Genomic DNA, 15,682 nt, shown 5'->3' on the forward strand with positions numbered 1-15,682 from the left:
ATCTTGTGGAGTCAATGCCAAAAAGAATCGCCACAGTTTGAAGGCAAAAGGTGGCCCAAAGAAGTACTGATGAGTTGGTCATAATAATCTGGCCACTCAGTGTATTTATACACTCATGTTCATAGCAGCACTATTTACAATAGGTGGAAGCAATTACAGTTAGTGGAAGCAACCCACATGTCCATTGATGAACAAAATGTGGTATATAAAATCAATAGCATCTTATTCAGCCTTAAATAATGTAGGGAGGAAATTCCATTACATGCTACAACACGGATGAACCTTGAAAACATTATCCTAAATGAAAAAAGCCACAGAAAGACAAATACTGTATGATTTTAATATTGTATGATTTTGGTATCTAAGTAATCAGACTCATAGAAACAGTAAGGACGGGCTGGGGAAGGAAAATGGGGAGTTACTGCTTAACGGGTACAGAGTTTCAGTTTTGCAAAGTGAAAAGAGTTCTGGAGATGGATGATGGTTGTATAACAATGTGAATGTACTTAAAACTAAAGTGTACATTTAAAAACGGGGACTTCTGAGCAAGATGCTGGAACAGGGAACTGCTGTGCTCACCTTCTCCTATGACCACACCAAAATTACAACTATATTATAGAACAACCATCCTGGAGAACCACCTGAAGACTAGCTGAGCAGACGTCCTATAACCAAGGACATAAGGAAGAAAAACAATGAGACTAAAAGAGGCAGGGAGAAAAGAAACAGGCAGGTCCCACACTCACGATTTGGCGATTGAGAATCAGGAGGAATAGCTCAGCTGTGAAAGTCCCCCTTGAAGACTTTCACCCAGCCTCACACCCAGCCTGGGATACCAGTGCCAACAGGATGCCACATACAACCCACCCAACGGACACTCCTGGAGCACCTGGCTCAGGTGAGAAAGGAAACTGTACCATTGGGACTCACAGGGCTATTACATAAGGTCATTCTTCAAAGACTGGGAGAAGTGGCAAACCTAAGGCGTAGAAACAAGCAGGGAGTCAGCTAAAATGAGACAAACATGTCCCAAATGAAAGAAAAGGACAAAACTCCAGAAAAAGAACTAAACAAAATGGTGACAAGCAATCTGCCAGATACAGTTCAAAACAGTGGTTCTAAGGATGCTTAATGGACTTAGGGAAGATTAGATTAACTCAGAACTTATACAAAGAGATAGAAACCAGTCAGAAATTAAGAATACAAGAACTGAAATGAAGGATACATTAGAGGGAATCAGCAGAGGACTAAATCAGTGGACTTGTTGAAAAAACAAGGTAGTGGAAAACATCTAATTAGAAGAGCTAAAGATATTTTAAAAATGAGATAGTTTAGAGACGTCTGGGATAACAAGTGTAGAAACATTCTCATCATAGGATTAATGGAAGGAGGGGATAGACAGTAAGGGATTGAAAGCCAATTTAAAGAAATAATGGTTAAAAACCTCCCTAACCCGGTGAAGGAAAAAGGCAGACAGTCCCAAACAAGATGAACCCAAAGAGGCCCACATCAAGACAGATCATAATTAAAATTTCAAAGGTTAAAGACAGAGAATAGAATCTTAAAACTAGCAAGAGAAAAAGCAGTTAGTTATGTACAAGAGAGACCCCATAAAATAACCAGTTGGTTTCTTAACACAAATTTTGCAGGCTGGAAAGGGAGTGGCATGAAACATGTAAAGCGATGAAGAGAAAGACCTACAACCAAGATTATTCTAACCTACCAGGCTATCATTAAGAATCAAAGGAGAGAAAAGAGTTTCTCAGACAAGAAAAAAACTAAAGGAGTTCATGACCACTAAACTAGCATAACATGAAATATTAATGGGATTTCTTTAGAAAAGATCAGAAACACAAGAAAAATATAGGAAAGAAAAAATTCCAACAAGGCAATTAATAAAAAGAGGGAGTCAATCAACAATCAAGCTAGTACAAAAATTAAAAGGCAAAAGTAGGAAGATCATGTGCACTCAGTAAATTAAGGGATAGATCATCCAGACAAAATCAATAAGGAAAGAGAAGCCTTAAATGATACATTTTATCAGATGGACTTAATTGATATTTTTAGAGCACTTTATCCCAAAGCAGCAGATTATACATTGTTTTCAAGTGCATATAGAATATTTTCCAAGATAAACTAGGAAGAAAACTGAAAAACATAAAAATACGTGGAGGCCAAATAACATGCTATTCAATAATAAATGAGTTAACAGTGAGATCAAGGAAGAAGTCAAAAGATACCCTGAGACAAATGAAAATGAAAACACAGTACACAAAATCTATGGGATACAGCCAAAACATTTCTAAGAGGAAAATGTATAGCAATAAAGGCCTCCAAGAAACAAAAATCTCAATCTAACCTTACACCTGAAGAAACCAGAAAGAGCCCTAGCTGGTTTGGCTCAGTGGATAGAGATTCAGCCTGCAGACTGGAGGTCCTGGGTTCAACTTTGGTCAAGGGCATATGCCTGGTTGTGGGCTCGATCCCCAGTGAGGACCATGCGGGAGGCAGCCTGTCAGTGGTTCTCTCTCCTCATTGATGTTTCTGTCTCTCCCTCTCCCTTCTTCTCTGAAAAAACAAACAAACAAACAAAAAACACATATATATGAAACTTTCTCATCATTGATATTTCTGTCTCTCCCTCTCCCTTCATCTACTAGCAAGAGAAAAAAACAAAGCTGACAGTGAGTAGAATGAAGGAATTAATAAAGATCAGAGCATAAAAATAAAGGAGAGTCTTAAAAAATACAACAGAAAAGATCAATGAAACAAGGAACTGGTTCTTTGAAAAGAAACAAAATTGATAAACCTTTAGCCAGACTCATCAAGAAAAAAAAGGGGGCCCAAATAAAAGGAGAAATGACAATGGACATCACAGATACAAAGGTATATAAGGAAATACTACACACAATTACATGCCAACAAATTGGACAGCCTGTAAGTAATTAATAATTTCTTAGAAACATACAATCTCCCAAGACTGAATCAAGAAGAACAGTAAATTTGAACAGATAGATTACTTACTGATTTCTAGTCCATTAAAAGTTATCAAAAACCTCCTAACAAACAAAAGTCCTGGACCAACTGGCTTTACAGGTGAATTTTACCAAACGTTCAAGGAATTAACACCTATTCTTCTCAAACTATTCGAAAAAAATTCAAGAGGAGGGAAGACGCCCAACCTCATTTTACAAAGCCAGCATTACCCTAATTCCAAAACCAAATAAAGACACTATAAAGAAAGAAAATTACAGGCCAGTATTCCTGATGAATGTAGATGCTAAAATCCTCAACAAAATATTAGCAAACTGGATCCAGTAATACAATAAAAAGATCATACACCATGATCAAGTGGAACTTATTCCTGGGATGCAAGACTGGTTCAATATTTGCAAATCAATGAATGTGATATACCACCTAAAGGATAAAAACCATATGGTCATATCAACATATGCAAAAAATTTATTTATTTATTTTTTTTTTTTTTACAAAATCCAACATCCATTTATGATAAAACTCTCAACAAAGAGGGACCATATCTCAACATAATAAAGGTATGTATGACAAACCCACAGCTAACATCATACTCAACAGTGAAAAACTGAAAGCTTTTCCTTTAGGATCAGGAATAAGAAAAGGATTCTACTTTTACCACTTTTATTAAGCACAGTCCTGGAAGTCCTAGCCATATCAATCAGATAAGAAAAAGATATAAAAAGCATCCAAATTAGAAAGAAAGAATACTGTCATTATTTGATGATAATGATACTATATATAGAGAACCTAAACACTCCACAAAAAAAGCTATTAGAACTAATAAATGAGTTCAGTAAAGTATCAGTATACAACATTAATATTCAGAAATTTGTTGCATTTTTATACACTAATAACAAATATTCAAAAAGTGAAATTTAGCAAACAATCCCATTTATAATTACATCTAAAACTCCACAAAAAACCTAGGAATAAATTTAACCAAAAAGGTTAACCCAGAAAACTATAAGATATTGAAGTAAGAAATTGAAGAAGATATAAATACTGATAAATAGAAGCATAAACCGTGATCATGGATAGGAAGAATTAACGTCATTAAAATATCTATACTATCCAAAGCAATCAATAGTTTCAATGCAATTCCTATGAAAATACCAATGGCATCTTTCCAGAACTAGAATAAATACTCCTCTAAAATTTATGTCACCACAAAAGACCCTGAATAGTCAAAGAAATCTTGAGAAAGAAGAACAAAGTTGGAGGTATCACACTACTTGATATCTAACTACTATACCACATGGCTCTAGTAATCAAAACAGCATGGTACTGGCATAAAAAAACAGACATACAGATCAATGAAACAGAATAGAGAACCCCAAACCAATGTCTATATGATCAGTTTATGACAAATGAGCAAGAACATACAATGGATTAAAGACAGTCCATTCAAATAATGGTGGGCTAAAGATAGTCTATTAAAAAATTGGACAGATACTGGAATGAAATTAGCCGAAACTGGTTTGGCTCAGTGGATAGAGCGTCGGTTTGCGGACTGAAAAGTCCTGGGTTCGATTCCGGTCAAGGGTCTGTACCTTGGTTGTGGGCACATCCCCAGTAGGGGGTGTGAAAGAGGCAGCTGATCGATGTTTCTCTCACATCAATGTTTCTAACTCTCTATCCTCCTCTCTTCCTCTCTGTAAAAAAATCAATAAAATATATTTTTTTAAAAAATAAAGAAATTATACGCCATATACAAGAATAAACTCAAAATGGATTAATGATGTAAATATAAGACTTGAAGCCACAAAATTCTTAGAAGAAAACATGGACAATAAATAAAATCTCTGACATCTCTCTTAGCAATATCTATCTATCTATCTATCTATCTATCTGTCTGTCTGTCTGTCTGTCTGTCTATCTATCTATCTTCTTGGGCAAGGGACACAAAAGAAAAAAATAAACAAATGGAACTACATCAAACTAAAATTTTTTTGCACAACAAAGAAAGCCATCAACAAAAGGAAATGGAAAGATGTATTTGCCGGTGATATATACAATGAGGGGTTATCATCCAAAATATATAAGGAACTCATACTACTTAATACCAAAAAAATAATCTAATTAAAAAATGGGCAAAGGAGAGGACATACAGATGGCCAATAGACATGAAAAGATGCTCAACATCACTAATCATCAGGAAAATGCAAATTAAGACCACAAGACATCACCTCACACCTGCCAGAATGGCTATCATTAAATAAATCAACAAAAACAAGTATTGGTAAGGATGTGAAGAAAAGGCTGCCCTTGTGCACTGTTGGTAGGACTGTACGTTGGTGTAACCACAGTGGAAAACAATACGGAGCCCTCTGGAAGGTTGGGTGCTATAATGGAGGGCTCCCCAGGGAATAGACTCAGGTTCCTTTATCCCTGCTAGTGCCCTAACTGCTATTCCAATGACTTGGAAGGACAGAAGATAGGAGAGGGCAACAAAATTCTAGAAGGTAGAAAACAGAAATAAGTGGTTACTGACTTAGCAGCTTGGAGAAGCCAGAAACCTACATCCCTAAATGGTCAGAAGCTAGCCAGCTGATGCCGGGAGTGCAGAGAAGCATGACTCGTGAGCCATGTGTGTGGAAAAACATTAGGGCAGGAAAGGAAGAGAGGCTGGGTTACTGTCCAGAGAGGCTGAGCAGAAGGCTTGGTATTGGGAACTCCAAGCCCAGCTGAGGGTGGTGGTGAGGGGCCACCTTGAATATGGGATCAAGGAAAAATCTGCATATCTACAGATTGTTATCTGGGGGCCCCTCAAAGCCTGTCTCCAGAACCCTCACACAAGGCCTGCCAACCATCAGGCTCCCACCCCTCCCACAGAGCTTCAGTTTCCCATATAGAGTCAGTTTTTGTGGTTGTAGTAGTAGTTGTTGTTTTTTAATCTTCACCCAAGGACAAGTTTATTGATTTTTGTAGAGAGAGGAAGGAGGGGTGGGGGCGAGTGGGCAGAGAGAGAGTGAATCATGGATGTGAGAAAGAAACATCGATCAATTGCCTCCCAGACGTGCCTGACTGGGAATCAAATCTGCAGCCTCTCTGGTGTGCGGGGCCATGCTCCAACCAACTCAGCCTCCCAGCTGGGACTGGTGTCTCGCTTTTCAATGTGAAAGGCTAGGCGAGGGAAGAAAATCTTTTCAAGAAGCATTCCAAAACAAAGAAAAGAGGAATTTAAGAGGAATCGAGACATTGGAGGGAAAGATGAAAACTTAAACAAAAACTCCTAAGATCTTCCCAAAGATGATGAGAGATGGTATTATGCTGTGAATGAACAGGTGTTAACAAAATGTAAGAAGAAAAAGACTTTAGAAATAAATAGGATAAAAATACTTAAAATTTGAGGAGAATTAGAAGATAAAGTAGAATATAAAGAGCACGTTAGAAGATTAATCCAGGTTATGCAAAATCTGAGTACTAGAGATCCAGAAAAAGAGCAAGAAGGAAGACTAGGAGGTTCAGTGGTTGAGCATCAACCTATGAACCAGAAGGTTATGGTTTGATTCCCTGTCAGGGCACATGCCCAGGTTGCAGTCTCAATCCCCAGTGTGGTGTGTGCAGGAGGCAGCTGATCAATGTTTCCCTCTCATCACTAATGTTTCTCTCCCCCATCTCCTTTCCTCTCTGAAATCAATAAAAACATATATTTTTTAAAATGAATAAGGAAGGCTGGGGAAGAAAATTCTCCACGATCCAAGATAATGCGTTTTCAGGTGGAAATTCCTGGCACAATGAATGGAACAAGACAAAACAAAATATATGCAGACACATCCTTATAGAATCGCAGAATCCCAGGGACAGAGGAAGACCTGAGAACCTCCAGAGAGAAGCTCACGTCCTGTGCAAAGGACCATGGGTCCCAGCGTCACGGGACTTCTCAGCAAGAACTTGAATGACTAGAAGACACAGGAAATGCCGTCACAGTTCTGAAGTTACTTATTTCTAGAGTTCTCTGCCCAGCCACACTGTTAATCGAGGATGTGAAATAATAAGCCTCAGTGAAGTGAGAAAGCCAACCAAGAAGGGGTCCTGGGGCCCAGGGAGACCCAGGGGGGCATGAGGGATGCCCGATGGTAGCAGTACCCAGGCGGGAGCAGCACAGCTTCCAGGAGCCACGGCTGCAGGGACACGTGAACGATGGGTGGCCAAGGCTGAAAGGATTCTTCCAGGGCTCTAGACAATGTGAGGCCAAATTACTGTCAGAGAAACTTGAGCGAAGGGGGTGGTGAGTTGCGGGGAGAGACAAGAGCTAAAGCTATTTTTCCAAGAAAAACAAAAAGTTGTCCAAGGAAGGAAATTAATCACAGTACACTATGTGCCTTATCTGAGAACAGTGTTTACATAGCTCTAATGCTGAATATGGATTTGACCGAAATTGAGATGTGAGTCTATTGGAGGAACGTGGGGCAGAGACCACGTAGGTTTGGGGTGTGGGCAGAGAGAGCTTCTGTAGCAATAATAACCTGCAGGTGTGGAATGCAGGCTTACCAAATGTGCAGGAACCACAACAGTCCTCTGAAGCAGGCAGATAGTATTCCTTTTAGAGCCGAGGAAGCCCAGGCTCAGAGAGGGAGAGTGGTTTGCCTAAAGTCATAGTTTAAAACTGCTAGAACCAGGATTTCAACCCAGGCAGGTTGGTTCTAAAGCCTGCACTTTAAAAATGCATGGCTCACCTGCTTTGGGGTACAAAGGCAAGACATTATTTAAAACATCAAGAAGTAACAGTATAACTATCAATCCTATATAATAAAAGGCTAATATGTAAATCAACCAAACGGTGGAATAACCAGTTGCTATCATGCACACTGTCTACCAGGGGACAGACACTCAATGCAGGAGCTGCCCCCTGGTGGTCAGTGCGCTTCCACAGGGTGAGCACCACTCAGCCAGAAGCCCGGGCTCATGGCTGGCAAGCGCAGCGGTGGTGGTAGGAGCCTCTCCCACCTCCGTTGCACTGCAAGGGGTGTGCAGGCCGGGCTGCCCCTCCCCCCCAAACCCAGTGCATGAATGTCGTGCACCGGGCCTCGAGTGTGGAGATAAATATCAAATGCAGCAGCTAAAAGGCTTAAACGTGTTGTCTCAAGGTAGCAAATGGTAGGGAATTTCATTTTTTGTGAGAAGTTTTTTGACTTTTACACTATGTCCATCTGGTACTTTTAAGAATTTAAGGAGCCCTGGCTGGCGTGGCTCAGTTGGTAGGAGCTAAGTCCTATGCACTGCAAGGTCATGGGTTAAATTCCCCATCATCACATACCCAAGCTGTGGGTTTGATTCCAGTTGGGCTGTGTATAAGAGGCAAGCAATCGGTGTTTCTCTCTCACATTGACAGTTCTTTCTCCTCTCTCACTTCCTCTCTCTCCAAAATTAAAAAAACAAAAACATGTCCTCGGGTGATGATTAAAAATATATAATAGTGATAAAATGTTATCGAAAGGGGGAAGATGTGATAGGACTGAAAGGTTGGATGGATGCTGTTTCAGGTCAGCTGTTCAGGAGGGCATCTAAAGGGATTAGAACCCAGTGGGCAAGTAGTGACTGCAAAGGCCCAGGGTGGGCAGGCGTCATTCCAAGGGTGGCTGGAGGGCGATGAGGGGCAATAAGGCAGCTGCACCAACAGGGTCATGGAGTCTGCAGCGAGACTGATCGTGACTGCGATGGGTCCAGGCTGGAGGGAACAGAGAAGCGGGCCCGTTAGGGAACAGGGGGACAGAGTGAAGAGGTGAGAACTCCTGCTCATGGGTGCGTCCTGGAGGAGTAAACAGATTGAGCGACAAGACGGGATGCAAGTGTGGGAGACAGAAGTCGGGGATGGCTCCTTCATGCTCTGATCCCATCCCACCCTCCTCTCCAGATCACTCCTCAGGCCACCTCTCCATACACAGTCCCCGCCACCCTGTCTGCTTGCTCTCCGGTCTCCTGTCCTCCCACCATTCTCCATGCAGCAGTCCTGCCACCTGCAGCTCCCACGCTTCTGTGCACCTGTGCCTCCCTCCTCTCTGCACTTCAATTCCAGGCTCTGCTTGACTCACTTCCTAACTTTCCATGCTTGAGGCAGGTCCTCCTCCCCCCCCAAGTCCCACAAGCCTGATCTGTCCTCTGCCTCGTCAGAGTAACCAGCCCGGAGCTCCCAGCAGGCCCCGGTCCTGCTCGAGGTGTCTCGGTGTTGTCAAATGCCTGGACTGCATGTGCCTGCCAGCCCTGTGTTTTCCCCATGGCCACACCTCCCCAAGTACAATTTCCTGAACCCCATGGGACTCCCGACATTCCACAGGCCGGTGACTGAGAACAGGGCCGTAGAGGGGGGTGAGTGGGTGGGCAAAGTCCCATTGGGAATGTCCTTCCTCCCTGAAGAGGCAGGGAGACCCCGGACCAGGCCTGTTGGCTGAGAAGAAAGCACAAGACCTAGGAACTACGTGTGGCTCCTCCAAGGGCCACTTGCCAGGCGATGCATGTCCAGGGGTGTCACCTCCAGGCGTTGCTGGCTGGCCGTAGGCTGCCGCTGGCAGGTGGACACACCCTTTGTTTCCTGCACAGGCGCCTGGTGTCCGAAGCCTGCACAGCGCTGGGCAAGCAGGGCAGGGAGATGCCAGGCTTTGACGAGAGCCCAACCGGCTCCGCTCTGATTTATTTCCACTTCTCTCCGAGTCATTTTTACACACATTACTCTGGTGGGTTACATAACAGCCTGTGGCCCAGGCCCAGGCAGCAGTGAGGACTCACCTTCACACCGGAGCCAAGGCCGCTGCGTGAGTCACGGTGAGTCACAGGGAAGCCTCATTGCCCTCCAGGACCTTGAAAAGGGAACAGGAAGCTGCTTGTTGCAGGGCTGCTGGGTCATGCTGTCATGACTGGGATGTAAAGCCAGTGCTGCCCCCTGAATTCTGTCTTGTAGCCCATCACAGGTGACTATTTTACACACACACACACACACACACACACACGCACAACACGCACACACACATGCACACTTTCATTCATCATCACTCGTATTTTCTTCTGTAATATGTATCGTGTGCTTTTTAAAGTCCTTTTAAAATGATTAAAAGTGGCCCTAGTCGGCTTGGCTCAGTGAATAGTGTTGGCCTGTGGACTGAACGATCCTGGGTTCGATTCTGGTCAAGGGCACCTACCCAGATTGCAGGCTCGATTCCTAGTGTGGGGCGTGCAGGAGGCAGCTGATCAATGATTCTCTCTCATCATTGATGTTTCTCTCTCTCCCTTCCTCTCTAAAATCAATAAAAATATATTTAAATAAATAAAATGATTAAAAATGAACTGCTCTGGAAAACTGCAGTTCTCAGGGCTGGATCCTAGTCCAAGCTCCATCTGGCAAGTGTGTTCCTACCAAGAGTGCCTTTCCCCAGAAAATGACTACAAAGGGTTGAGGTGTCTCCTGGAACCTCAAGCCACCACAGGGTGGTCCAGGGCAGTGGGCTCTGGGCTGCGCTGGGGTTGGGAACAGCTGCTCCAGCAGTATCCAAAATATTGACTCTCTGGCCTTCCAGGCAAACTTTCAGCCCCAGCTCAGCCCAAAGCCGTGCCCGTCTCTGGCACGTGTGCTGACAGCCCGCTTCCTTTCTCCTCCGCAGGCCTCTGCCCGACGGCCGACGTGTTCGTGTACGGGACCCTGAAGCGGGGCCAGCCCAACCACAAGGTCCTGCTGGACGGCGCCAACGGACGGGCCACCTTCCGCGGCCGCGGCCGCACGGAGGAGCCGTACCCGCTGGTGATCGCCGGGGAGCACAACATCCCGCGGCTGCTGCACCTGCCGGGGCGAGGCCTCCGCGTGGCCGGGGAGATCTACGCCGTGGACGAGCAGATGCTGCGCTTCCTCGACGAGTTCGAGGGCTGCCCCGACATGTACCAGCGCGTGCGGGTGCGCGTGGCGCCGCTCGAGGGGGAGGCCTCCGGGGAGCCGCCCGCCGCCGGGAGCAGCCGGCAGTGCTTCGTGTACAGCACGGCCACCTTCCCGCCCGAGTGGGCCCGGCTCCCCCACCTCGACGATTACGACTCGCAGGGGCCGCACGGGCTCCGCTACAACCCACGGGAAAACAGATGACCGCCCGAGGAATGCCCTCCAGCCAGGGCGCAGACACACAGAGCCCCGAGGACGGCGAGATCACCTCAGCTCGGTCTGCACGCACCCAATGCAAAAGCCTAATGATGTCCTTTGCAACAAATATTTGTGGAACTCAATCTGCGGAGAAAGACATACTCTCTTTTGGTGCCAGCCAATTTCCTAGATAGTTTTGACATACCAGTAATAAGATTGTGCCCTGAAATCTGTCCATCCACTACTCTGCTTTATCGCTTGCTGCTTAAAGAGCATTAGGTGTCTGAATGTACTGGGTAAGAAAAATTTAGGCTTTTAATTTTAACTGGCATTTCAGGAACTCATATGTTATCATCCCTTTCTTTCTTCTTTGTCTGCTTTGCTTTAATCTGACGATGACATTTAAAATGAATGTGAAGACTTTGTGTTGCAGCTAGATTTTAGCAGCCCAACTCTATTGATTCTGACCTGCATAGCACCGAGGGAAAAAAAATGCTGAGCTGATCTTGGATGTCTCGGTGTAATAAATAATAAAAGAAACTCAAGAAAACCATGCTGCATTTTAGAGTAGTTTTGGAGAACATACAACATTGTTCTTCACCATTTTCAGATCAAGCTTATTAAAGAGACTATTAAAGATGATCGTTTAAAATTAAATGTTTTAGAAAGTCAAATATAAAAGTGCTGGTGCCATTTTTGGCCCTTTTCTTGGCCCTTATTTGGTAGAAGGTTCTTTTTCTTCTAATCTAGCAAAAACAATGAGCACCCGCTTGCTGGCAGACACAGCTGAACACCCTGATTTCAGATGGAAGGTCCCCAAGCCCACTGCTCAGCGGCAGGCACTGTCCCTGCTTCCGAGGGAGCGGCATTTGGGGGTGGGTCTCTGGAGAAGAACCAGCACATTAGCAATTTGTTCCTCAGGCCTGACAGAGAGCTTAGCTTCCAAACGCAAACAGCACTTAAAATAATTTTGGTGAGGCACGAAGCAGCAATTACTACCCACCTCCACCTCGTGATCTGTCAGCGTAGATTCAGATCAGTGCGCGACTGCCTCTGCTCGCTTACCAGCAAAGTGTGAAATGTATTCCAAGAACTTCGGAACCGAACGAAAATGCAGCTGCTGATCTCAGAAACCTCGTCTCCTTTGGGAGGGCTCGCTCACTCTTCAACTTAATGGAAGACTGTGATCACTAACTGCATCTGGCACAAAGACACGATCATTATTTTTAGCCCCTTTTTCCTGGTTGGAAACTTGTTTCACAAAGACACAAAAAGGCAAGGATGGGTATCAGCTGAAGAGCTGGTGGCAACCCCACCCACTGCAGTTGGGGCGAGGGGGTACCAGGGGGAAGAGGGACCCCGTGACTCATCTCTCCTTAAGGTGACGGCTAGGGATCCAGCAGATCCAGTACTCACCCATCAGAGCCGTGCAGTGGGATCTCCGTGATCCCGTCAGTGCTGCAGGAGGTTACAAGTAACCACAAGCAGGAGTCCTCAGCCAGGATGAGCAGGCATCCAGGTTATAGGCTGGCAAATGCCAACCTACTAAAACTGACGACAAAGAGCTGGGATTTATATAAATATTTTAAAGGATCACAATGAAATGCTAGTGTTTAAAGTCCACGCGCACGTTGTCTTCATTCAAAAAAGGGCAAACTGATATTTAGACAAACGCTCAATTTTATTGATTTAACTTTGACACTAGGAAATCTCATAGCAGAAGTACAAATCATATGTACAAGTATTTATAACAGTAAAAATTTCCATTGGTGATTTTTTTTGGCAGAATGTTGGTTTTGACTATATGTGGAATAAATATGACCGTGTAAAATCTGCTGCGCAGGGGTGTTCCCGCAAAATGCTTGGATAAATTGAGTGAAAGAATAATAATATAAATGGCTAATTAAACCAGGTGACGGCTGAAAGGCTATAAATACTTCATTGCAGTTCCACGAGCAGATCTCCTTCTCCAACTGTGTCCCCAGCTTTACAATGCACTGATTTCACCTTGAATAAAAAAAAAAGGGGGGGGGGGTAAGAATGATTAACTGGACCAGGAAGAAGCAATGCTGTTATCGATTTTGGAATTGGAGAGATGGTCGGGCTGGGAGCACAGGTAGGACTCCAGGGTCGCAGTCACAGGGGATCTCGTGCTGAGGGACGGCCGTGCAGGGCCCTGACTCACCACCTTGCCCTCCCCTGGTGTTCCTGTCCTTGTCCTTAAGTCGCTGGAGGAGGCAATTTCCGCTGGCCGGCCCTTGCCCTGGGTGCTCACGGGTCTAGGCAGCACCCTAAGAGCCACTAGGGTTGATCCTGGATAAGCTCTCAACACCCAGCCCTCCATAATCTGCTGTTTTAGGTTGCAGAAATGTTCTCTTTGAGTTAATGGTATATAACAACAACAACAAGCCCGAAACAAAATACAATTATACCAAAGGCCAAACAGGTACTAATTCACAGGAGAAACTCCCTAGCCTCACCAGAAACTTCCTGCTGAAGGGAAATGACATGCTCAGAAGCGGTGGGCTACAGGGATAGCAGTACTCTGGTGTGATATGGAACAAGCACTTAGCGCCCTCGATGTTGCTGGTGTGCTCTTTCATTCTATTCATTTCTCCCAACGTTAATCAGGTTTGCTTTCCCAAGTTGTGTTCAGATCTCAAATAAGAGGGCAACGGGTTGAACTGGGAAAGAAATAGTGGTTTGACTTCTTGGGAGTTGGTTCCTCGGGTGAAAAAATGAATGAAGGGTTGGAACTAATGAATGGCACACAGGAACAGCACCAGCGACAGCTGGCTCCGTGCCAGCGGGCTAGAAGGGCCCCCTTCCCTAAGCGGTAGCCCAGGCCCTTTCAGGCCGACCTGAACCTGTGCAATGACTACTTCCCAGGCCTTGTTCAACAGGGGCTGTTTGCACTGAGGTGGCTGCTTTTATTTTATTTTATTTTTTAAATATATTTTATTGATTTTTTACAGAGAGGAAAGGAGAGGGATAGTGAGTTAGAAACATCGATGAGAGAGAATCATCGATCAGCTTCCTCTTGCACACCTCCTACTGGGGATGTGCCTGCAACCAAGGCACATGCCCTTGACCGGAATCGAACCTGGGACCTTTCAGTCCGTAGGCTGACGCTCTATCCACTGAACCAAACTGGTTTCGGCGAAGTGGCTGCTTTTATGATCTGAAACCAGTGTTTATAGAGGCAGTATTTTTCATTGCGATTACTAAAGTAAAGAGCTTGCTTCTTTGTGAACCTTTTCTCTGGGAGGAAAAATGGCCCCCAGGTAGGAACCACCAGCCCCTCGGCTCCCCAGGGCCTGGTGCTCTGGGCTGGGGCTCTAGCCAATCCTGGAGCCCTGCTGGGGGGCGGAGGGAGACGGATGAGCAGGAAGCAATGCAACTAATGGGGTCAGGCCACAGACAAATTCGCCCAGAGCCCAGTGACACCCTGAAAGCAGCTCTGGGCTGCTGACCAGGGAGCAGCTGAGCCTTCACGGTGACGCCCAGGCCACAAGGACGTAAACACACGGACAGACACAAGCCCTGCTCCTTCAGGGAGCTGTGACCAAGTTCATTTCTGTGTGAGTACCTCAGTCCATCAATTCAGGCCCTTGACATGCATCTGACATATTATGCTTCCCCCCAAATGAAGGCAGGTCTCATCACAGATGGAAATCTCATGGTGCCAATGCAGGGTCAGTGTTAATCTCCAGGAACAAACGTAACAGTTTCACAAGAGCAGAAACCAATATTTTCTTGTTCACCTTATAAAAAGTTATCAAGTAGCCCTAGCTGGTCTAGATCAGTGGATAGAGCATCAGTCTTCTGACTGAAGGGTCCCAGGTTCGATTCCCGTCAAGGGTACATGCCTGGGTTGTGGGCTCAATCCCCAATAGGGGGCACGCAGGAGGAGGCGGCCGATCAATGATTCTCTTTCATCATTGATGTTTCTAACTCTCGCTTCTCCCTCTCTGAAATCAATAATAAAATATATATATATTAATATATATATTAATATATATGTGTATATATATATATATATATATATATATATATATATTAAAAAAGTAATCATTTAGCCCTAGCTGGTTTGGCTCAGTGGACAGAGTGTCAGCCTGCGGACTGAAGGGTTCCAGGTTTGATTTCGGTCAAGGGCATGTACGTTGGATGTGGGCACATCCCCAGTAGGGAGTGTGCAGGAGGCAGCTGATCGATATGTCTCTCTCATCGATGTTTCTCTCTATTCTTCTCCCTTCCTCTCTGTAAAAAATCAATAATATATATATATTTTTAAAAAGTAATCATCTAGAAAGCATGATTCCTTAAAAAAAAAAAAAAAAAAAAAAAAAAAAAAAGTACAAATCATGCCTTTCTCCTCTTCCAAAACCATGGAGATGGGACAGCTGTGTGCAGCCCCCTCTGGCCTGGCCTCGCCCTCCCGCCGGGACGGACTGGAGTCCTCAGCACATTCTCTGAGCATCGGTTCACTTCTCTTTGGGTGACAAATGGAAGCTGTGTCTCCCTAATGCAGATTTCACTGTGAGCTGACAGCACCTCTCTGCCACAGGCCCCGCCTCTGTCAGGTGT

The 15,682-nt window shown here is 44.7% G+C and overlaps 2 protein-coding genes across 4 annotated transcripts in view; one reads left to right on the forward strand and one right to left on the reverse strand.

The window, feature by feature from the left end:
* Positions 1-12,931, forward strand: part of GGACT (gamma-glutamylamine cyclotransferase) — a 41,865-nt gene extending 28,934 nt beyond the window's left edge. For all 3 annotated transcript variants that reach the window (XM_084880305.1, XM_084880307.1, XM_084880306.1), the window contains exon 3: positions 10,632-12,931. In XM_084880305.1, the coding sequence (XP_084736431.1) occupies positions 10,632-11,101 (470 nt within the window). In that variant the 3' untranslated portion in view covers positions 11,102-12,931. The remainder of the gene's footprint in view (positions 1-10,631) is intronic.
* The window catches only part of PCCA (propionyl-CoA carboxylase subunit alpha), a 348,368-nt gene continuing 345,443 nt past the window's right edge, over positions 12,758-15,682 (reverse strand). Inside the window, exon 24 of the mRNA XM_084880267.1 lies at positions 12,758-13,102. Within this exon, the coding sequence (XP_084736393.1) occupies positions 13,034-13,102 (69 nt within the window). The 3' untranslated portion in view covers positions 12,758-13,033. The remainder of the gene's footprint in view (positions 13,103-15,682) is intronic.

This window comes from Pipistrellus hanaki, assembly GCF_964339955.1.
Source record: "Pipistrellus hanaki genome assembly, chromosome: 3".
Classification (NCBI taxonomy): Eukaryota; Metazoa; Chordata; class Mammalia; order Chiroptera; family Vespertilionidae; genus Pipistrellus; species Pipistrellus hanaki.